Genomic DNA, 24,660 nt, shown 5'->3' with positions numbered 1-24,660 from the left:
CTGAACGAATCACGTTGTCAGAAATTGACACCAGCCAATGAGATTTCGTTTCTTGGTTTAAGACCCCTTTGTGCTTTCACGATTGGTTGCTGATACAAAGGAAATGACCATATTTGGATCCGATGAGATTGTGCAGGAGAGACACAGCTTTCCAGCGATACCTCTGTTGACATGGTGCACACAGCGGTCGCGGTAAGTTATGTTACGTTAGAATGCTAACTTTTGGTGAATTTAGGAGAAATCTACAGACGCAAATAGACAAACTATAGTAAAATAAACACTTAAATGTGTATTTTGTACGTTTTCCTTCCAAAAGCCTGAAAGAAAACATGTTATAGAATCAAAATAGCACAAAATCTCATAATTGACCAGTACTTGAAAAACGATGTTTTTGCCTGCCGTGTCTCGCCTTAAGTAAAGGAACTAGTCAAATCAATACAATGATGTAAGGATAACACCTCATTTCATAACAGTGTTTAATAAATAAATCATTACACAGCAGCTGTATTTACCTTGCCTTGGATAGGGAAATGGTCTTTGACCAGGCCAGGAAGGGTAGTAGGGGTTTTGATGATGATGATGATGATGATGGGTTGAAGGCCAGCGGGAGGTAGGGGGGACTCTGGGAGGCTGGGAATGTCTGCCTGGGTTTACCTCCCCTTGTCCTCCCGTATGTCTGTCTTTGTTTGGGTGTGTCCTGGAAGTAGAAGTTTGCGTTCCTCCCTGTTTGTTCTGATGGAGCCAAGGGTGAACTGGCTCCATTATTGGGAAACTAGGCTTCGTATTTGGCTTAGCTACCTCTTTATCCTCTTTTTGTGTAACTTCTTCTCTTGTTCTGTCACTGGTTGATTGTGATGTAATGACCTTGGAAGATGAAGTTCTTGTATGTTGTTCCGGTAAAGGTTGAGGGTTAGGTCTTGTTCTAGGTTGTGCGGTTAACTGGATACTACCCCTTGTATTGTAGCTCTGTGACACCCACTCCTTTTCAGATTTGTTTTCGTCTCCCTCAAAGCTTTCAGAGTCTAGTTTCTGTTTTCCTTGTCCTACCATTACTGGCATCTCCTTCCTTTCAGTCTCTCGATTAAGCTCTTTGTCATGGCTGGTCTTTTCTTCAGTCTGAGTTCTGATCCTCTGTCTCTCAGATTCTTTGAGATTTACAATATTGTCCTCCTTTTCTTCAACAGCCCTTTGAGTTGGATGAGGGGTACCATTAAGCGTTGGAGTAACAATTGTCTTTGGATTAGGTGGAGAGCTACCTATATCTTGTTCTATGGCTGGCAGTAATGTGGTCTGGCTACTGTCAACATAATGGGTGGTATGAGGGGTTTCAGTGTTTAAATCTTCCTTGGCATCAAAACTACCACTGTCCTTATCATTATATTCATAGTAATCACTTTCACCTTCCTCTGTTTGATACTCAGCAGATAGGGTTTCTGGGTTTTCCACTGTGGCTGGAACAGGTGTTGTTGTCGCTGCAGTAGTAGTAGTGGTGGTAGTAGTAGTTGTGGTTGTTGTTGTGGTGGTTGTTGGTGAGGTGGTTGTTGGTGTGATGGTTGTTGTCGGGGAGTCTGTGGTTTGAGGCTTGTTTGTTTGATGGTAGAAGGGTTGTCCGTGGGGGCGTACTCTCCTCATTGGGGGTTTTCTACGTCTATAAGGAGGCCTTCTCCTGTTTGACTGATCAGGAACAACGTGGTTCCTTCTCCCCTCTCCCGAGTGCTTATTTTTGGACTCATCGACTGGCTGAGGAGTTCTAACAACAGGAGGGTGTGTGACAGCTTCTGGTTTTTCTGTGATTGCACCAACAGCGTGTGGGGTTGGTTCTCTATAACTGGGTGGTGGTTGTGGTAAAACTTCAGGCAAACTTTCAGATGTTTCAGAATGATCTCCTTTCTTCTTTATATAATAGGCTTCCGTCATAGCATTTGTGTTGATGGGGAACCGTGTTATCTTTATCCTATTAGCAGAAGGGGTGGTAGCAATTGTTTTAGCAGTTGTTGTCGTTGGTATAAACTGACTTGTTTGGAAAGTTTCAGTGCTTGGCTCTGGTAGCGACGGCTCTGTGGGAAGGGCAACACTTGGCTTAGCATTAGCTTTAGCCAGTATCTCCGCCCAACGATTTGGATCTAGTTCCTTAACAGATTTATTCGGTTTTCTCTTTGAATCTTTAATTATTTTCCTTTTTGAAAGCCCATTAGGATTCCTCTGCTGTGGTCTGACCTTCTTAGGCAACTGTGTAGCAAATGGACGTGTAATTTCCTGGTAATCTGCCCCTGAACCTTCTACCTCCTCCAAGTCAACTGGCAACACCTTCTTCTCTGTTACAGTTTGTACTTTAGACCTGGCAGAGGCTTTTACTCCTGTGACCTCCACCATGTGTGATAGCATGTCAACCCCATACAGATTTGAGGTCAAGCAGGTGTATTCCCCTGCATCTTCTTGTGTCAACCTCCTTACCACCAAAGTCCCATTTTCCTTCACTTCTGTTCTTTTTGTCTGCTGCGTGGGGAGAAGAATTTGATTTTTGGGTAGGTACCACATAGTTTGACTGGGCAGGACTGAGGTCACCTCACAAGGAAGGGTAAAAGATTTACCATTTTCAACTACAATCTTCTGACCATTGAAAGCAGTGGGGCTGAGCAAGAGTTCTTTGATGGTGAGCCTCAGAGGCATCAAGTCCACACCAGCTTTGGTTCTGACCATACAATGGTAAAGGCCTGAGTCAGACTGTGTGACATTTAAAATCACAAGTTCCCCTCTTTCAGAAACTTCCATTTTATCAGTTGCATCTTCCAGAACGGACAAATCTGGAAGGATCCACTCCAATTTCATCTCTGGATCTGAAGTGACAACATTGCACTCCAAGAGAACCTTCGTACCCTCAAGAGCAGTTTTGACCCGCCCTCCTGTCCCTCTGCGAATGAGAGCCCAGGACACAGCAAGGTCATTCTCATCTATCGACCCTCTGTGGCTATTGATGTTCTTGGTAATAACTGTTGTGAAATCCATCACCAATTTCTTGGTTGTTGTCTGCTGTCTGTTAAGCCTCAAGGTCACTCTGGGTTGAAGCAGCCAGGAAGGTTCTGCTACCAAATACCCTTTCAATTCTGTAAAATACGGGGAATTTTCATTTACAGCTTGCACATATTGATAGGTTACTCTGCTTGCATTCCCTCTTAGTTGACCTCTCTCCAAGATAGCAGGGCTTTCATAGTAATATGCAACCAATTGCCATAGATCTTGCAACGTCTCTCGATCAATCTCACACTCAAGGACAGTCACCAGTGACACATTGACTGATAACTCCCCAGGTAATTGTGGATTTACTGTCCAAGACATGGGTGAACTGTCTCCAGGATGTCGCACGTTACATGCCACATGAGCACTGTTTCCATGGCTGTCAGAGAGAACAAAAGTCAGATGTCCTAAAGGCTTTTCAAAGTCTCGAATGTAGGGGATGTCCGGCTCTGCTTCAGATTCAGCCCACAGAGGATTGTCCCATTTTTTTAGAGCAGAGCGAAGATCTGGCCGTTCACAGGTAAGCTTGTCTGGGGTCAGTTCCAGCAAAGAAGTCTCATTCAGGGGTTGAGGAGAGGAGCACTGAGGACAAATCTCACTGGTGCCACGTTCTTTCTTGCACTTTAATACGCCTGGGAGAAAGAGGCAGAGAAAAGTAGAGAGGGGAAAAAATGGCGGGATGATAAGAAACATTGCAAACAGTCCAAAGAATTGGAGGGAAAGGCAAAGAAAGAAAAAGGTATAGAGCAAAATGGATGACGGTAGTTAAAACAGAGTAAAGGACAATTTTTGGAATTATGATGGATTGGGGGGACAGGACAAATTAAGATACAATTGTTTCTCTTCATGGGTTCAGTCAAAGTTCATGCAGTCCATAGTACATTTCTGGTTACAACCATTTATTTTCAGATGTAGCAGGTCATGAACAACATGATGTATTATAAATTGTTCTGTTGATACAAAGCTTATGGGACTTACTTTTCTCTGCCTCTTTCTCACAGGGCTCAGTGCTGGGGCCGATCCTATTTTTAATCTATCTATTACCTCTGGGTCATATCATCAGACAACATAACATCAACTTCCACTGCTATGCCGACGACACTCAGGTCTACATCAAAACACAACCCAATACCACCAATACTATCCAAACACTAAACACCTGCCTGGAAGACATCCGCTCCTGGATGACCACCAACTACCTTCAGCTCAACAGCAGCAAGACGGAGGCAATCCTGATAGGCACCACCGACCAGCTTGCCAAGGCCGCCAACATCAGCCCCTCCCTTGATGGTCAGCTCATTCCTCTCTCCTCCGTTGTCACCAACCTCGGTGTAAGGTTTGACCCCACTCTGTCTTTCCAAGCCCACATCAAACATATCACCAAGACCTCCTTCTTTCACCTGAAAAACATTTCCCGACTGAAGCCCTCACTCTCAACTGATGACATCAAAAAACTGGTTCATGCACTCGTCTTCTCAAGACTAGACTATTGCAATGCACTCCTCTCCGGTCTCCCAGCCAAATCCATCAACCGCTTGCAACTTGTCCAGAACAGCACAGCCAGAGTTCTCACCGGTACAAAAAGGTCCGCACACATAACCCCCATACTTGCAAAACTACACTGGCTCCCGGTCCACTACAGGATCCAGTTTAAGGTTCTGCTCCTCACGTACAAAGCCCTGAATGCACAAAGCCCAAAATACCTCTGTGACCTCATCCATACCCAGACATCTACCCGCTCTCTCCGCTCCAGCCACGCTCCTCTTCTTTACATCCCCCGCACACGTCTCCGAACAATGGGAGACCGAGCCTTCTGCTCACTCGCCCCGCGCCTCTGGAACTCCCTCCCAGATCAGCTGAGATCTGCCCCTTCCACCGAGGTCTTCAAAACCGGCCTTAAGACCCTCTTCTTTCGGCAGGCCTTCCAATAAACTTTGAGCATGGTACACCTGGAGTACTGCCATTTTTATCGCTATCACCGACTTTTATTTTTGTACTTTATTTTATATTTTATATTTTGATTTCTTATTATTATTACAATTATTTGTTTAATCTATCAAAGTGTATTAGTATCCTTTGTTGTTAAGCACTTCGAGATTTGTCTTGGCAGATGAGAAGCGCTATATAAATTAAATGTATTATTATTATTACAAGTAACATACAAAATAAGAGACAAAGCACCTGCCTAATAAAAAACTTTGAATCAGGTAGATGGATAGGGAAAAAATAATCAATAAAAACGTTTTTCTTGACTGCATGTAGATCAAATACACTTTGGTGAATGTAGCTGTGTCCTTCATTACATTACATTACATTACATTGCATTTAGCTGACGCTTTTGTCCAAAGCGACTTACAATAAGTACATTCGACCAGGAAGACACAACCTTGAAGAAAACAGAATCATATAAGTACATCAGGTTTCATAGAGCCAAAACATTTCAAGTGCTACTCCACTGGTTTTAGATAAGCCAGTCCTTTATTAGTATAAAAGTGCTTCGTTAATAGTTCTAACGCTCGAAGTGGAGTCGAAAGAGATGAGTTTTCAGTTTGCGCCGGAAGATGTGCAAGCTATCTGCCGTCCTGATGTCAATGGGGAGCTCATTCCACCATCTTGGAGCCAGGACAGCAAACCCACGTGTATGTATAGCAGAAGCTTGAAGGCCGGCATGCAATATTGTCTGCCAGTACTTTTTTCTATTTCTACTCAAAAACATGTGTCTTTTTTGTGCACATGTTCTTAATATATAAATAAGTTACAACCAGTTATTAAGTTATCTGTCTTGACCTTTAATGATTTAGCATTTACACTAGAGTTCATTTTAAGGTAAAAATGGTTTGATGTGGCTTTTTTGCCTTTATAGAAGCCAAGTAAAGGCGCTCAGTTGTTTGCAACAGCTGGAAGGTTGAAAAAGTAAATGTTTGCAAGTTATTTATATCAACCTAAAAGTGATAATATATGAGTCTTGTGTTCACAAACTTGTTCACGCTTCCTCAGTCGAACAAGTACATGTTTTAATGATGCTTAATTTTATATAATATAAAAAGGGGTTTGCAAATAAACCTTTACTGTTTTGCTTCATTCTCTGTGCTATGATAAAGTTGTTACAGTCGCAGTAGTTAGTGTTTTTTTGCCGGCAAACCATTGATAAACTACTTACCCAGCATTTAATCAACAAGCTCACTAAAACAGCAACACATTGAGGAACATAGTGGCAATTTTAAGTCTTCTATACTCACATATTTTATTCAGGATTTGGTGGAGACTAAAACTGAGTTGAAAGTGGCTAAGAAATTCATTAATGACACCAATGACATTTTTCACTTTCCCTACGAACCTTTAATATGTTTAGTCTTTTGTCATCTAGTTTGGATCAAACTTCCAAGCACCACAGTAGTAAAGGAGTAGGAAATAGTGTTCTAGCAAACAAACTGGATTGAAGCATCCTTACCGTCATGTGTGGAGCTCCATTCTACCAACCACTGTAGCTGGCAGTCGCAGGTCCAGGGATTGCCATGTAGAGAGAGGAGCTCCAGCCTTGGAGCTGTCTTCAGTGCTTCGGCAGGGAGCTGCTCCAACAGATTATCTGACAGGTGTAAGTGTCTGAGACAAAAACAGTATATCATGTTCTTTACTTTTTGGTCTACAGGGTGACACTGGGATGGTGCATTGTGAAGAAGGCAGGGAAACATCTACTGTAGAATCCATAAGGTAAAAGGTATAGTACGATCAATCTTTAAAATATGAGCAATTTGTTGAATCTATGGATCTTCTTATTAAGAACATACAAACTGAAGTTTATGGTGCCTCAAATGTTCAACTACAATACATACAGTATAAATAGAAATATCTAGTCATATTATTTCTTACTTGAGTCCTGAGGTCCAAAAGCTTCCTAGTATTGACACTGTTATGAAGGTTTGAGGATGGATATCTTTGAGAAGGTTCCCCTCCAGCTGCAGGAGTTTTAGGGATGTCAGGCCAGAGAAGGAGTATGGCTCTATGAAGTCAATGAGGTTGTGGTCCAGGTGGAGACGGATCAAACTAACAAGGCCCTCAAACAGACCGGGGCTCACGGATGTTAGCTTGTTGTAACTCAACTTCATGATCTGGGGGGGTAAAAAACTGTTAGTGTTATACTGACTTTAAAGCATCTATTGAGGGTGCAGAGTACCTGACTGATTTAGGTCCACATTAAGTAAATAGACTTCTTGCTTGGTTAAGGCCACCAATAAAAAGTGACTAAAAGTAAAGACAGCATGGGTTTGGAAGCAACCCTTTGTTACTGATAACGTGATTGTGATTTCTTCTTTAAAGGAGCACTAATTGAGATTTTAAATTACAGACTTTATTAGTTGACATAACTTACGGACATTTCATCCTCATAATCAAATGTTAGTGGTCTTTGGGGACATTTGTTCCTCAACATCTGAGTCACAAAACCCAAACCAAACTTGACTGATTCCTATCCTATTTGGATGCATCAGCCTTGCGTCCTAAATGGTAAGTTCCCATCCAATGAAACTAAACTGTCAATAACGTTTTGAGGGAAATTTATTTTACGTCACCTATTTACATTTCTATTCAAATGTACTTGTACGTGTGGAGAAGGTCATGGTGAACAGTAGATAGGGTAAACTAAACAAATGGAACACATGGAGACTGGTGTTCATGTCCCATGTGAAACCAAAAGTCATTGTTGACCTATTTTAATTCATTTCTGTAAGTTAAATAACGTGACAAAAATACTTATATCAAGCTAATAATCTTTTTTGACTGAACCTAACCAAGTAGTTTTTGATGTGTTTGAAACTGGCTCGTCAGTCTGTTTTGAATTTGGATTATGATTGGATTTGTCTGGACCCAACAAGTTTCAATGCAACTTTATTCAAACAATCAAAGCGCAACTAATTATTGGCTTGGATGAGGCTTAGCTAAAGGGATATTAGATTTGGCACTGTTTGAGAGGCACATACACAGTATAGTGTTAGCCAGCCCAATTCTACATATGCTTCTGCTACATATAGCTCAAGCTATGATTGAGAGCCCGATATGGAGAAGGTAACATATGCAAACACTCAAGAGAGTTTGAAACAAACCCAAGACACCACATCAACAACCAAAAGTATTTAACTACTCTGGTTTGACTTGGATATTTAGGAAAAATTAGATCTAAACAGGATGTAAGAGATACCGCAGGCTCTTGCCAAATAAAGTCAAATACAGTCATTGGAATTAGATCATAATGATGATTGAGGATGATGTCTGAATTCAGTCTGCAGGCAGGTGCATAAACCAGAAGTCTGTCTGGTTTTTAAAACATATTTAGAGAAGTTAATCTACTACTCTGGTTAAAATACCAGGACACACACACACACACACACACACACACACACACACACACACACACACACACACACACACACACACACGAGAGCCCTCCCCAAAACCCTGACCCCAAAACCCTAACCAAGTCTTCACCCTAAAATTAATGATTCCCCTCATGGGGACCTCCATCATGTCCCCATAAGGGAGGCGAGTCCCCACACCTGACTGTGTAAACAGATGTAGGTCCCCACAAGGATAGCAATACTAGGACACACACACACTACCTGTAGTGATCTAAGGCTGTAAAATGCCCCAGGGTTGACTGTGCTGATGTCGTTGCCATGCAACATGAGCATTTCCAGTTGCCGTAGGGACCTGAATTCTGACCCCTCCACCTCCGTCAGGCTGTTATATCTGTTGGAAAGAGAAAATAAACAGGGACAGTTAGGGATGAAAGAGTAACAAAGGGTCATAAAGGGGGTCAGAGGGAAAGGAAACTAATATTAGTTAACAGTCGATGCTTGCATCTGTGTCTGGGAAATTTGACCTTTCAAATGATGCAAAGATGGGTAGCTGGAAATAATTGATGGAAAGAGGGATCTAAGAGATACCTCAGTCAACCTTTGACCCACCGTGATATCATCATTCTTCTGTGGAAATACACACACAGATCATGAATCACCATACTGTATCTATTGCAGGGTGACTGTGGCTGCGAGGGAGTGTGGTCGTCTTTCAACCAGATGGTTGTGGGTTCGATTCCAGCCCATGCAGTCAACATGTCGATGTATCCTTGGGCAAGATACTTAACCCTGAGTTGCTCCAGATGGCATGGCCAACGGTGTGTGAATGTGTGTGAATGTTAGGTCCTAGAGTTAGATACACTGCTCTGTATGAATGGGTGGATGACATGTAGTATGTAAAGCGCTTTGAGGGGTCTTAAAGACTGGATAAAGCGCTATATAAGTACAGTCCATTTACCATTTATTGCACAACTGTCTTAGAAAGCATCAATGAAGAAATCGACTCAGGAAGTTTAGAGCGTATTTGGAATTGTCTTCTTGTACATCATAGTATGGGTCTACATGCGAAGGGGCCCAGGTTAATAATTATTTCAGCAATCCTAATACAGAAACTATAAAAAACTTTTTTTGGAATCTTCAGGTTTCATCACATTGCAGCTGACATCTGACGAAGAGTCAAACTGATGCCAAATACAGTATACATAGCATGTTTTTTATTGGCAGGTGGAGACAGAATTTGATCGATTTCAGTGTTAAAATAGTAAGCACTGCTTTCCAATAACAGGATTTGGCACAGTACATTGTTTCAACAGATGCTACGTATTGAGTTCCTCAACTGTAAAACTCAAAGCATTCCCAGGGTGCAGTTATCCCTACCCAATTCAACACATATGGGATACTCTGCGTTTCCACTGCCATCAATAAAACAGCCAGCTCACAATATATCAACCATTGGTCACTTTTTCCATGGTGTTCCAGTACCATGATGCACATATTTTTTGTATAAGTTTCCCTGTTGGGAACTGAACTTTGAACCCTGACAGTCTTGGTGCTTTGCTCTTATATCCATGACAAAAGATGTTGCATTCCTTCAATTTACAGGAGTTACAAGCATTCATAGATTACATTTCATGGCACACCCAAGCTTGTCTAATAGTTGATGGTCATCCCATTAAAGACACTTTAGATTATATATACATTTATTTTTTAATTGTGTTGTCAGCAGCTTTGCCTTGCAAGACTCATGCCACTCATTTCCACTTCATTGTCAACGCAGCTTTACTCAACTTGAATCACTCTTTTCTGGTTTTTCAATAACAAAAGTTGTGGATCGCACCTCGTATCACCAAAGTGAAATACTAAATTAAAAAAAGGGCCTGGCACCAACAGTGAGTCAAGCATAACTATGCAGTGGAAATGAGACATGGTTTGCATTGGTGGTTTTAACTGATAAATAAATTTGGCTATTTTCTTTTTTCGTCTAGCAATAGTAGAGGCTCAGACACTTAAGTGGCTTAGTGGTTTCCCCAACAATTGTCTGTGTCCTTGGCATACAGTATGTTTGCAGTCTCAATGCAATGAATCGTACAAATGGGGTGATGACTCCCAATTTCGGACAATCCCTCCTGGAAGGCACTCATGGTGCTCCACTCAATGGAAAAAGTTGTTGGGTAAAGAATAAGTGAAGACAGCTTCCCCATTCAACTTTTTTCGCTCTACACACCTGGCCAATTACTTCGCAAATTGGGCATGTTTTCTCGAGTTTTTTTCCCATGAAGTTACAAATAATGTTTACCATTTCAGATGTGGTGAAATATATGGGGGGTTTCTGAAGCTGTTAAACGAGCATAACAAGGGTTAACTGTAGTTTAAGCCGTATCAATGCTTTAAGTGTACTGTACCTTCACTTTATTGATTTCAGTTCATTTTCCTTTGTTGCAAAGGATGTATGTAAACTGATAGTTTAACTTGTTTCAGCAGTGCTTAATTCGAGAGAACTCGACCCTGCAAACAAATATAACCCACACTGCCGAAGAAAAATAAATGGCAATCAAAGATACAATGCATCTTTACTGTCTGATGACAGTCACTAGCCAATGTGCCATTCAATAAACAATTGGCAGAGGTCTTTAATAAGAGGAAAGACGCCTGCATTTATTAGAGCAGTTTACTTTGAATTTAAACCACAAACTAAAGGAAAACAGGCTAGATCAAAATTCCGCAGATGGCTGATGGGAACATATACCAACAGTTTTGCATTAGAGACTTAATCCCTCTGATCGATGTCTAGTGTTTAGAAAGTCAGAGTCTGTTAGATCCCTAAAGGTTTGGTCCCATTCCAAACGTCTGCTCTGCTGAAGTGTCTTTAAGAAATCCCTTTTATTTACATTTGAACAGATCCTGCCTTCTACCCCACACAAGAACCACCATCAGGAATCAATAGGGAATCAGAAATAGTATACAAGAGTGCAACATCAAAGTTCTCTGCGGTAAAATCCAGATGTGTGTAAGAGCATTTTTTACCAAACTAAAACTATGACTTGTCAACTAAATCTTTGTTATTTTAGAATGGTATAACATATAGTAAAGTATAGAATTTGTTTCAGTAGTTTGTTTCCTGTGGCAGGACAATGACGGTCAGGATTACTTGGAATAACTCACATACATAAGTTAACGACAACATAGAAAGAAACAAGGTGATGATAAAGCTAGAGTAGAAAGAGGGAAATGTCATGAAAAGGTCGCAAGGACTGAATTGACCCTAGGATATTGTAGTAATGTGCCATGCAAGGTAACCACTTGGCTACTAAGGTGTTCCAACAAACATGCCCTTTATTTAATTCCTTGCTCTTGTGTTTTTGTGTTTTGAACCGGTAAAAGAATGGCACCCATATAATTTATTTTAATATATATATATGAAGTAAATGCACACTGATTCAAAGCCATCTATTGCAGACATCGGAAGCTGCCATACTTATATACATACATACTGTCCAATTTTGTAACTTATTGCATTTTAAATGGTAAACCGGTAATATATCCCATGGGTCTGTGTATTTGTGTACTATGTTTCCACCCTGCCATACTGTATGTCTTTACAGTGGTTAGGAATATATTACCTTATTCAGTTTGACCTGAAGGGGGTGTTGTCATTTAATATGAATGTAATGCTTCCTGGTGCCAAACCCTTTCTAATAGCAGTGTAATGCTGGATATATAAAACAGTATTTTCGGTTCAAGATCAAGATGATCCGGAATTCACTGATGGCTCCCACGGTAATATTCCCTTAGCACAATGAGTTCATATGGAGACAGTTTACCTCCTGTGGACTTGAAGCTTTCGTGACATAATTAATTGCTTCTTCACAGCATTTTATCCTGTTGTGAAGAGCTGGGGATAAAAAATGCAACACACCTGCAATGCAGTGATAGCTGAGTCCTGCATGCAAATGGCAAGGCTCCTGTGAACAATAGCATAGCTCTCGCTGCTGCTTGCCAAGTGGTTTCCCATGTAAACAGGAATTGTATGGAGCCAATTATTGGACAAAGCAGTTTGTTATACAGAACAGTGGTTGGGCTATTTCTCCACTGTGCTGGAGGGCAGTGAAAGCTCCGTCCACATGGAAGTGATTAAGAGATTTATCCCCTCCGGAGTGGGTTCAGAACCACATGTTGGTGCTAAGCCCTTATCTTTTGGGTTCGGAACAGATGTGTTGAAATTAGATGCACAATAGAATACATGCTGATTATATCGGCTGCTCTCTTTGATGTAAAGCTGGCATCTTTTGTTCTTAAGGAGGGCTGACAACCGATGGAAAGCAGCAATACGTGTTTCCTTATCCCATCCTCTAAGGCAAGGGAGTAATTCATCTGTTAGATCCATAGCTTAAAAAAAGTAATCTCAACAACCAAAAAGCTCTTACCTCAGCATTTGTAGGTATTAGAGCCTGTGTTGATAATTTGTCAGCCAATGAAAACACTTCTCTGACAACCTACTCCACACTACTTCCTGTAGAGTGTTTAGTTTTCATCCCCCTGGGTTGCCACTGATGGCAATGTCTCAATGCTTCAGTGTGCACCTGTGTTCATGCATAGTGAGTGAGTCTTACCCGAGGTTGAGCCTCTCTGTGTCTCTGGGGAAGGTTTTGGGAATGGTGGTGAGGTGTCTGAACGTGCAGTGGACCTCTTTAACACCCGGACAGCTACAGCTACGTGGGCAAGTTGGGTTGGCATGTATGGGGGAGATCTACAGAGAGGATGACAACAAAAGGAGATCAGATGGAGAAGGTTGGGGATTAAATAAAAGTTGGGGCATAATGAAACAAACAAAGTGTATTAACCTTGTGAAGATTACTACTTCTACTTTTTTAAGGAAATGTGTACAATATTACCATATCCATCCATGTTGTGCTTTCCCTTACGTCAGACAAATACCTTTAGCAAACTTAAAAGACACTTCTTTTTTTTTTAATAAATGACTGATGGTAAAATGACTACCCTGTTACCCTGAACTCTTGAAGAAAACTTTTGGGCAACTTGTCTTTGCTATCCTGAAATCTTTCAAATGGTAAGGTTTGATCGGAAATGGATATGCCTTTGCACAGGACTAAATGAGATGAAAAACTGATTTTTTATTTATTTATGCTGGTGTGAAACTTAACCCCCATTTTCTTCAAATCATAAAACGTTCTCCTTTTTTGAGTCTCCCTTAACCATGGGGGAATGTGAGAAAAACAAGGTTTTCTTCAGGAGAATAAAGGTAAGACGTGACTAATTGATAGACACATTGTTATTTTGTGGGTAGGGAAATTCCTTAATCATTATCTGAAGCTTTCCATTGAAACCTATGATGAATTAACCAATGACTCAACATCCACAGCACAGCAAGTTAAGCTCTGGAAGGCTGGCTATGTTTCGTAGATTGAATGTCACCTTTTAAGTTACCTTAATCAGTGAATATTTTCAAATGTAATCTAGTCAGAGGCTTCTAAAAGGTTGAGAACTTTTGCTATGAATTTACCGTTTGCCATAGCAGTGATGAGAAGAGAAAGGGAAGCCACGCTGCAGCCGCCCTGCAGAAGATGTTGGCGCACCCCCACTGCGCCATGACTGGATGGCTGTGTGACCGCTCACGTCATCAATACACCTGCAGGAGGGGATCAAGAGATTTAGATGCACTGATTCGTGTCAACAAAAACTAAAGATTAAAAACCCAGACAAGATTCATCACAAGGCTGTAATAGGGGATTTAATCTTGTACATCTGTATCTGATAAACTGGAGACTTTATATAATGATATTGCTATTCATCCATGTGAACAGATGATGAGGGATCAGGAAATGACCCTGTGGTAGGTCTATTGTACTGTACCTTTGAATCATTGCATAATGAAATGGGCTCCAGTCCCTCATTAAAAAGATAATATTAATATTAATAATAAAGCTTTATTTATATAGCACTTTCCATACAGCAGGTGCAGCTCAAAGTGCTTTACAAAATAGCACACGTCACAAATTAAAACAAACAACAAGAAATTCAAGACCTTTTTGAAAATGTGCAGCAACAAAAGACGCACGGAAGTAAAAGGTATGATAATTAAAAAAAAGAAATAGATAACGATTCCTGTCGGAAAAATAAAGGAAGACAAAAGATCAAATAAACCGATACAACAAAATGTAAAAACCTATAAAATAGATAAAACAAACATATATACACAATAAAATAATAATAATATAAACTTCATGATAATTATAATAAAAGTTAAACGATTAAAAGACCAACTTAATAGGAAATGTTTCTAATAAAACTGATAAATAAATAATATAAGTTAAAGCTTGTAAAACCTTTTGAATAAATTAAACAATATAGAATTAAGAAAAAAATAAAGATTACAACTCCATTTAAAAGGAGGGTGTCGCTAATAAAAAGATCATTTAAAAAGATGTGTCTTAAGCTGTCTGTTACTATGTTGCACTACATTTCTTTAGATATTATTTGTATATTAAGTAAAAAGCCACATTCACAGGCAAAGGGCCATTATATAAATGTAAATAAATGTGGGTAATGTCCACAGTAATGACATTTACATGTCTAATTATGTGTAATATGTCATTGAAAAGCGCTTTGAGCACCTGTAAAAGCGCTCTAATAAAAAATGTAATGCATTATTATATAAACATTATGTTTAGGACATGGACAAACATTTAATCTGCAGCTGCTTATTCATACATATGCAGCTAAAGTTTTACCTTTGAAACGGAAATAGCTAAACTAAATGGATTTGGTTATAAGCTTCAGGCAGACAACATAAAAGAGAAAATGATCATGTCTTTAAAATGCAGAGCATTTTAAAGACACTTTACACATGCCCAAGCCAGTCCAGGAAAAGGAAAGGAAAGGAAAAAAATTGAAAGAGAGAAAGAAAGAAGGTTTGTGTGATTGCATTAGCAGGACTAAGAGAGAATTTGAGATCTGTGAGAAAAAATGTCCATGGCTGAGCAAGTTGACAACTGTAGCAGCTCTCCTAATACCAAACTATTCGCCTTAAGGGTAATAACACATGTCGGAGAGGTTTGATCACTTTCCTGGGGGAATCATGTTCAAAACTAGGGATATGTGTTTTCACATGTGAATCCGTCGGCATTGATGACTCAAAGTCACACTCTGGTAGCTCAAACTCATATAATACATTAGATTATGTTCACATAACCACTTAACCCTTGTGTTATGTTCACATTTCGCACCCTTTGGTAATGTTCGGGTCAAATTGACCCGGGACATATTTCAGGGTTTAAAAAAAATACAGAACTAAATTCAACATGCACAATTCCTTATATATATATATTGTCTTTAACTCATCCCCCAACAATATAAATGAAATATATGATTAGTTTTTGAAAATACTCTTTGCTAGATCAAATTTAACAATGGAAGTGTCCATCGTTTTTTGTGATACAAATGTAATTTATGTTAAAAAAAATACACTGTAATAAAAACTAGGTTTACATGTTGATCATGCTTTTCTAGGACAAATGTAAATGAAACATGTTTTCATGAATGTTTATTACTTTTAATCTGTCATATAATAATCAAAGCCCTGAAGGAAATAAAGCAATTTAACAGCAATTGGAACACAAGAACCACACATCCAAAAGTATTTGGCTGTGAAATATAGAGAGAATGAAACATCCATATAAATGACAGAACAGATATAAACACAAAGCAAATAAAAACAATTAACAGTCACTATTCATAAAATACAGTATATCCGAAAACTATATTGATGAAGTGACGCTGCAGAACATCATGTGAGTCAATGGGCAAGTCCGTTTAGGAAACACATGATGTACAGAACTTCTTCGTGTGTATAGCACAGATGTACTTGTTGCAGTTGCTGCATGTAGTCTGTGTCTTGGAGTCCTTTGAGGGTCCACAGACCTCACAGTGACTGTGGGGGTCTTCCAGAAGCTGACTGTGGGGGTCTTCTTGCGGCTGGCTGTGGGGGTCTTCCAGAAGCTGACTGTGGGGGTCTTCTTGCGGCTGGCTGTGGGGGTCTTCCAGCAGCTGGCTCTGAGTCAAGTTCATCTTCCAATTCGCTGTCAAATTCTGAGTTTACCTCCACATTATCCTCATCTTCAGAAATGTCTTCCTGTCCCACTTCACCGTGTTCTTCTAATGCATTCCACTCACTCTCATCCATTATTAGCTCCAAGGCTCTGAGCAGAATATCTTTTGGCCATTTTGTTGGTAGATAATTGTAGTTCTGCACTATACACTGTAATGTGAGGTTATGTCTCTGTTTAGTCCCTCCTCCGGCGTGCAGGTGCAAGGGGGACAGTGCGAGAAAATGTGAAATGTTTATACATTTCTGGAAGATCTAAAATGTTTATAATGTTCTAGGATAGTTTTGTGTACACACAACAAAGATCAAGGGAAAATAGGTTCAAACAGCTTCTCTATGCATACAATTGTGTGTGTGTGTGTGTGTGTGTGTGTGTGTTTTTCTCTGTCTGTCTGTCCTGGTATTGTATCCGGGTCAGATTGACCCGAACCTCTTATGAAGGACATAAATGCGGGTGGGCATTTTTTCATAAGTGGAAAAAAATAAAAAACAATTCCACATGTCCTTCACAATAAATAAGCCCCGGCCATTGAGTTTCAGGTTGAACAAATATATCTTTATATTTGTTTGTATTCATTGAAAATGGAAATTGGGTCAATTTGACCCGAACAGGGACATTTGCAGATGTGGTTTGTTGCAGAGCCAGGTGGTTTGGCACTTACTATGTTATTACAAACCAATTACATACACACACACACACACACACACACACACACACACACACACACACACACACACACACACACACACACACACACACACACACACACACACACACACACACACACACACACACACACACACACACACCAATACTTAACAGACCTAACAGGAATGAGTAAAGGAAGATAAAGAGAACCAAAGAACGCTCATACATATTTTGATGTAATTAGAGGCCAGTTTGGGCATTCCTCTTTCCACTTCTTTCAATGTGTTCTCTCTGCACAGGGAGGCTAATTTAACTTACAGCTGTGTGTGTGTGTGTGTGTGTGTGTGTGTGTGTGTGTGTGTGTGTGTGTGTGTGTATCACATCAGTTTGGACTTCCTGATCTGACAAAGCCATTAGACTACATCAGGGGGTCAGTGGTGGTGACAGCTCAGATACAATGATTGAATGTTCCAACAGTAAGATAATCTTCAGATTGTATTAATGAAAACTGGTGAATTAAATAAGAAATGTGGGCTGCCACATAGTGCACCAGGTAGAGCTAGGGGAACAATTTACTGGGGCTCAGTCCCTGCTGAGGTAGACATCCAGTAAGTTTGAATGCGGTCTTTTATGTGTGTCGTCCCCTCTGCCTCCCCTTTGCAATGTTGACATTCTCTAGTAAAGGATAATCAGGCCCCAAAACAAATCTTTAAAAAACATTAAAAAAACAAATGTGACAATTCAAATGACAAGAACATATTTTCATCCACAAGGTAAATGCCAAGAACAGGTTAGCTTTGCAATGTGACAATGTCAGAGCGAATGGGAATTATATTTAGCCTACTGTGCTATATATTTCAAGATTCTTGAGGTGCATGCTATATCCAAACGTTGAATTGCCCTCTTGGTCTAACTTGCATACTATAAACTTGGTGCTAGTGGAGCCTCGCAGCGGCGAAACCGTGCCGCGCCACACTAATTGCGTCCCATAAGTGCATAGGTGCGCCACATTTGCGGCTCCCTCCGCAAGATGAGGCCCCCTCTGCAAGATGAGGCCCCCTCCGCAAGATGAGGCCCCCTCCGCGAGGTGAGGCCCCACGCAGTCTACGTGATCTGCCTGTAGGGAGGGACAGCCCTGCTTTTAGCTCTGTTTTTGGTCTCCACCAACTCTTAAACAAATGTATATCTCCTTAACTGCTAATTGCTAACAAAATGTTATTGCTACAGTACTACTATTTACCCGTAAACCAAAACAAGGAGCTGAAAGACTCAGCACCCGGTAGAGCTGAGGGAAACTGCAGAGTTGGGTGAATATATTTTTCGGTTTGTCTTGTTTGTCTGTAAGTCCAAAGGTCTAGGGAATAACTGCTGCACTGATTTTTATGAAACTGGTTGAAAAGGTGTATCATGGGCCAAGGAAATAGCCATTACTTTTGGTCTTTCCTGTCTCTGTTGATAAAGTATGTGCAATTGTGCATTAAAAACCACTAAGATAATAATAATGTAATGATCCACAGTGGAAAGTCTTCTCCTCTTGCGTCCTCAGGGGTCAGGATCAACCACAGAACAGACACTCATTGTTGTGCTTAAGGTTCACTCAGCAGCAGGGGGGATGCTTTGTGTCACAAGAGCTGGAACGTGTGTCCTCTGGTCTCTAATTACTTTGCCATCTTGTGTCCAAGATCATAAAAATTCATGCTTAACATCGTTAAAAAGCCAGTTTCTGAGATGGGATATATCATACTTATGGCTCATAATAAATATCCCATATTGTGTGTGTACATTTGGAAATCCAAATGTTATTATTTTTTTCCATTCAGTCATTTAACACTTTGAAGGGATTTTGGAGGCCTTTTATTGGGTGTTACACACAGATGTTCAGCGACCCTTACTTATATCATGTGTCAGGAAGGAGCTTCTACCTCAACGTTACAGAACAATAAAGGTGTCCATTCTGTCCGTCTCAAGTGTCGAGACGTTATGGTGATCACAGGTAAACGCTGTCAGTCAGCTAGCTGCATGCTCTCTTCTAATGGCTTTACCAGACCTCCTGTGTTAGCACTTAGATAACAGACAGGACAGGAGAGGAAACAAGCAAAGGAAATAATTTTAGAGGAGTAGAGGACAGCAGAATGGAAAGAGATGAGAATAGAGAAAAGGTGTTCCTGTAGTGAAATCACTTAGTACCCCTCCCAGACTCTGACCTGAAAGAGATAAAGTACTTCCAGTGAAGGAGCCAGAGCACCCCTGCTTATCAAAATCATATGCTCACTGGCACGTAGTGGTTTTCCTCTAAGTCCTGCCAAAACGCACCCTTTACTTCTTTGTTTCCTTATATATGGTCTTTCTTTCATCTTACAACCATCCTCCTCTTCTGTGGTGTATTTTTTTATGTCAACATCATGCTGTCACGAAGGTCAAAAAACTGGAAAGGACCAACAAACATATGGAATGAAGTAGAAACAGAAAGGGCTGTACTGCATCATAACACGTTATACGGAACTACTGCAGTAAAGAGCATAGAAATCCCACCAATAAATAACTGGATTTGTATCTAGCATACACTGTATTGATTGATAGCAGGATTTTGTGGAGCAAAAAAAAAAACAAGACAGATATCTTGGTAGTAAACAGTATGACTATTGACTATTTAGTCTTAAATTATACTCAATATAATCTCTTGGGACCCCCTTGAAAACGAGATGGTGCATCTCAAGGGGTTTATCCCAATAAATAACATTTCTATATATGCTCAATATAGCTGAAGTTGACTTTAATTTGATGTAAGCCTGACACTGTTTGATAAGGGACTTGCAATAGAGACAATCTGAATAATTAACATAATTGAATAAATTAGACAACATATTATGGTTACAAGACAAGTAGAAAGAATAAGGAAGATGTGAAAATAAGTCAACTCAACATACAAAGATGTTTTGGATGTTTTCATTGTTGTTGAGTTCTAATATGTCTTGATGTTTATAAATCAAGTTTTTACTAAATGTTTTGATATGGCTTTCAAATTGACATTCAAAAGCATCTCTCCCATGAGTCTATATTACTATGTCATCAGCATTGATTTGGATTTCAACATTCTCACAAACGTATTCATAAATAAAATGAAAAACAGTGGCCCCAGTGTTGAGCCTTGTTGCACTCCAATTGAGCATGAATTTATTGATGACAATGCATTATTTTAAAAGAAAACACACACATTGTCAACAAGCAGATAAAAAGTAAAGGCCTCACCCTATACAGTGTAGTGTAGAAAAACGTATTGGATCATTTTATGTTTTAAATGCTTTATGCAAGTCAAGAAACTGTGCTCTAAACACACATCCTTTACTCAAAATAGTCTTGAACACTTCAAGAAGTTGCAACATGCAGGATAATTATTTCTAAATGACCGAGTTAATCAATTTCATTCCAATTCGTTCAAGCTTCCTATCTAACTAGAAAGGGACCACACCATAAAGTTGTTTGTTTCTAATGCTAGCGCATGAGTAACAGCCTTAAACACATAATTGTAATAGGAACAATTATTACAGTGAGAAGAAAATAACCATGTGTTTTTTCTTTTGAGGCATCATGTGTGGCTTTAGCTAGCATGCAGCATGACGATTCAATACTAACAACCAAACACAGTTTTGTTGTCTAAACTTAATCCATAAAAACAGATCAAAAGCCCAACAAATGTCTTTAATACTTGATGTTTTCATTCAAGAATGTCTGAGTCAGGCCAATTATTCTTCCTGTCAAAAGCATTAAAATGACTGGCAGCCAATTCACAGCTGCTTTATTCAAGATAACACATGTCAATTGAAGACTACAATACGATTTCCACATGTTTTCATGCAAGTCTTTAACATCTTGTGCTACCCATATACAGATGTTCAGAAATCTCTTTCATTTGAGTTGTGCTATTAATATCCATCTCTAGAAGATTAAGATCATGTAACAACTAGAAACACCATTAGACAAATGACAAAAACACTTTTAAAATGTGTTAACATTAATATATATTTTTTTTTGGCTTTCCGCATTTTTTCTTAAAGAGACACATCCTTTGATGCTTTTTAGGGTTTCCTTTTCCTGTAGTGTTTTATACTGGTTTTGTGCATATCAATTATCTGCCAAGGCAAACAAGTCCAAACCTGAGGGATTTTCTTTCCCACACAACCCCAAGCCCCACATAAAAGACCTTGATTTGACTCCTTTGTTTACTTCCGTAACAGAGTGACGTCACTATGTAACACTCTTACTTAAATTGGCTAGCGCTCCAACACATTGTATGTGATAGGCTAAGGGGCGGGACATCTCCAAGCAGCTGACCAGTCACAGCAGAGCCGGCCAGCTAACCAATCAGAGCAGACTGGGCTCTGGTTTCAGACAGAGGGTGAAAAGAGGTGCTGCAGCACAGGCAGTGTGAGAGAAATAAAGAGCTTTTTGAACATTAAAGCACGGAGACATGTCCCAGTAGGAACATGAAATACAAATATGAAACCTGAAAATGAACATAAGATGTCCTCTGCTGAGGGTGAATAGCCCACATTGGTTTTAAAGCAACTTTATCTATGGGTGTGATAAAACGTTTTCACTTTCACTGATGTATGAGGTGAGACACAAAATCCTCTGACTGGGTGTTAATTAATTGCTTAAATGTAATGGGCAGAGTCCTTTGAAAATTCCTTTCCAAGTATTGGCTGTAAATCTCTCAACGTTTTAGCATGGCTTGCTGCAGTGGCACGGAAAGACGCTCAGGTGGCTTTTTTGCAAATCTTAAAATACTTTGCACTATCTGGTGTCTGTTGCTTATTATTACTGGAATCTGGCACCCTTTAAATCAAAGCTGTGTGGAGCTAAAAAATACGAAAGAGTATGTATACAGTGCGTCTGTTTGCCTGAAGTGCTATGTGGTACCATTATGACTGAAATGCACTTCACCCATGGACCTGATTATAGTAAACACACTCTGTGATTGAAAGAGATTTATGAGACTTGCGCACGGTATGTCAAGTATAAATATTTGCAACTTTCAGATGCTCTTTGAACATAATCGTACTGGATGCCTTTTTGTGGTGGATTGGGGGGCAAAAAAGGGTTACATATAGGTCAAAAAAGTACAAGCATTTTTTTAAACAGTTTTCTCTATTTTATGGGGAATAAAGTTGCTCATTGGGGTAAAATAAACACATGTTTGTTTTCTTTTTATCCCATTTAACACAAGTGAATAAACAGATGAGTTAGCACGACACCAAACACTTCTGTCAATACATGACACAGTCAGAAAGAAATCAGTTCATCATCCTCATTTCAAAGTGAGACAGCATTCCTCGATGTTGGAAAGACCAATACGGCTCTAAAGCTGTCAATTTGCAACCTTTTGACACTCATTTTACAACCGCAAGTTATTTAACTGTCACTCCTAAATGAGGACACGAAGTCATCAGCTATACATCAGCTTCTGAAACCTAACCATGCAAACGTTAGGGCTGTTGCTTTGGCATGTAAGATGGATTTTCAATTAAAAACTTGAATGAAAACCAGAAAGCTGAACAAACCTCCACACAAACAACTGCCGCTGTTAAAGTGACTGTTACATCTGGGAACATTTAGCAACTTCTCATTATGAAAACCACAAGAGACTCACCTGGAAATAACTCCAGAAAGGGAAAGAATAAACAGTTGAAGTGCAAAAAGACCCCAAAAAAGTCCTTTTGTTTTTACAGGAAAAACGGATGTAAAAAAGATATCCAGTCAATGTTTTTGTCCGTTTGGTGCCACCGAGTTTCCGAGGTCTGTGAACAGGAGAGCAGGAGAGGGGATGGAGCGCCTTCTGTGCATGCGTGTGTGTGTGTATGTGTGTGTCTGTGGATATGTTTGACCCTCTGTTGGTCCTGAAGGCATCTGGATTTCGGATTAACTTCTTTCCCTCTTTCTAGTCCTGTTCTGTAACTGTGCGGTCAGGAATGCTGCTTCTCCATCCCCTCCTACACCTACGCTCCTTCCTTCACCTCCTCCATTCATATTCTCTCCCGCCTTCCCTCTCTGAGACTCCTCATTTCCATTTCACACGGACAATCCTGCTGGAAACATTATCACTTAGCTTTCCTTTAAAAAAAATAAAATTGTTTTCACTCCTTTGTGCGTCTTTTCCCCCCCTCTCCCTATCTCTGTTTGTATTCTCTTTTACCTCTCTGCCTGTTTTTCTCTTCACACGCTTTCCAACCCTCCGCCTCCCTCTTCCTCTCTACTCTCCCTCTTGAGGTACATTACAGCTTTTGAATAAAGATTAGCCAATTATTATAAATCACCTATAGCTACAGAGCTGTGCTGGCAGCTACACACATTGACACGTACTTTGAAAAAGTTGGCAGGCAGTCAGTATCATTCATGTGAGCTGCCTGGATAACATTACAGTGAATGAAACAGGATGAGAAGGCATTAACCGTGCAATTGTCCTTTAAGCCCTGATTCTAAACGTAATACCTGTAGTATTGAAACGATTGAAACCCTGTGGCAGGTTTACCCTGGTCTAGGTTTACATATCACTTTGCAGGATTGAAGAAATTATTTTTCATGTTGAAATGTAAAGTCTAGCTTTTCATAACATGATAGATGCCATTGATCTGGTAAATACAATGTGCACGTTAACTGTGTTGACTTTTTGCCCACATTTGGAAACACTTAAGTCACTGATTTGCTCATTTGCTGCCCGAGTCAAACTCTAAACAAATCTATATCAATAGGTTATTTTGTAACAGAGCTTTTTTGTTTATGCCCCCATTTTATTAAGTTTACTGCAGTTGGAGAAGAAAGCGTGAAAATCATTCATGTGCGTTATTCAAGCCAATGCTTGTAAAACATTTAACAAAAGCCTGTTGGTTTACTGGTTTACCGGTTTTTTTCTCTTCTTTTTGATCTCACAACCACAGCAATATGTCTAACCCTAAACCCAACCCTAACCCTCATGGTTGAGGAAAATTCTCTTTTCCTCCTTTAACTAGACATAAAGAGGACATATAATGCACATTTTTGTATGTAGTGTCTCTACTGTGACATGTCTCCATGCTTTAATGTTCAAAAAGCTCTTTATTTTTCTCATACTGCCTGCAGTGTTGCCAACTCCATAGGAAATTGGCTGTCCGAAAAGTCACCAGAAGTCCCTAAATGACGTCATCGCCTAATTTGCATATCATGTCATGGCGGCTGTAGGAGAGAGCATGGGAGAGAGGAGTAAAGAAAACGTTCCACCCCGTTCAAGGATCAAAACTTGAAACCACCAGAGAAAATCCAGACGACAGTAGATCAGAAATATCTCTATTAGAAAAAGTATTAAGTAGAAATGAAGCTTAGCGCAAGTTCAAGAAAGAAGACCATACCCCTGGTGTTACACGTCACTGCAAGCTTCTCTCCCATTAAGTAATCAGGGGCGGTACTCCCCAGCTAGCAATCATTGCACCTGCTAAACCCTTTAAATCTGCTCTTCCCTCTCTGTCAGTTGTCATTTCAGGTGTCAACGC

General features: G+C 40.0%; 2 protein-coding genes across 2 annotated transcripts in view; one reads left to right on the top strand and one right to left on the bottom strand.

Annotated features, from left to right (window-relative positions):
• The window catches only part of si:ch211-159i8.4 (matrix-remodeling-associated protein 5), a 31,257-nt gene extending 8,337 nt beyond the window's left edge, over positions 1-22,920 (bottom strand). The window contains 7 exon segments of the mRNA XM_034217396.1: positions 513-3,647; positions 6,467-6,618; positions 6,886-7,124; positions 8,628-8,757; positions 12,977-13,113; positions 13,888-14,013; positions 22,788-22,920. Coding sequence (XP_034073287.1) covers positions 513-3,647; positions 6,467-6,618; positions 6,886-7,124; positions 8,628-8,757; positions 12,977-13,113; positions 13,888-13,974 — 3,880 coding nt within the window. The 5' untranslated portion in view covers positions 13,975-14,013; positions 22,788-22,920.
• Positions 168-5,363, top strand: LOC117546960. The gene is made up of 2 exons (XM_034217398.1): positions 168-192; positions 4,017-5,363. Exons 1-2 carry the CDS (start codon positions 172-174, stop codon positions 4,944-4,946), a joined length of 951 nt encoding a protein of 316 aa, XP_034073289.1. The 5' UTR covers positions 168-171; the 3' UTR covers positions 4,947-5,363.
• Positions 22,921-24,660: the final 1,740 nt, after the last annotated feature.

The sequence above is a fragment of the Gymnodraco acuticeps genome, unplaced genomic scaffold (assembly GCF_902827175.1).
Source record: "Gymnodraco acuticeps unplaced genomic scaffold, fGymAcu1.1, whole genome shotgun sequence".
NCBI classification, from domain to species: domain Eukaryota; kingdom Metazoa; phylum Chordata; class Actinopteri; order Perciformes; family Bathydraconidae; genus Gymnodraco; species Gymnodraco acuticeps.
Note: the sequence above shows the minus strand (reverse complement) of the source record. Positions and strands in the feature narration are given on the sequence as shown.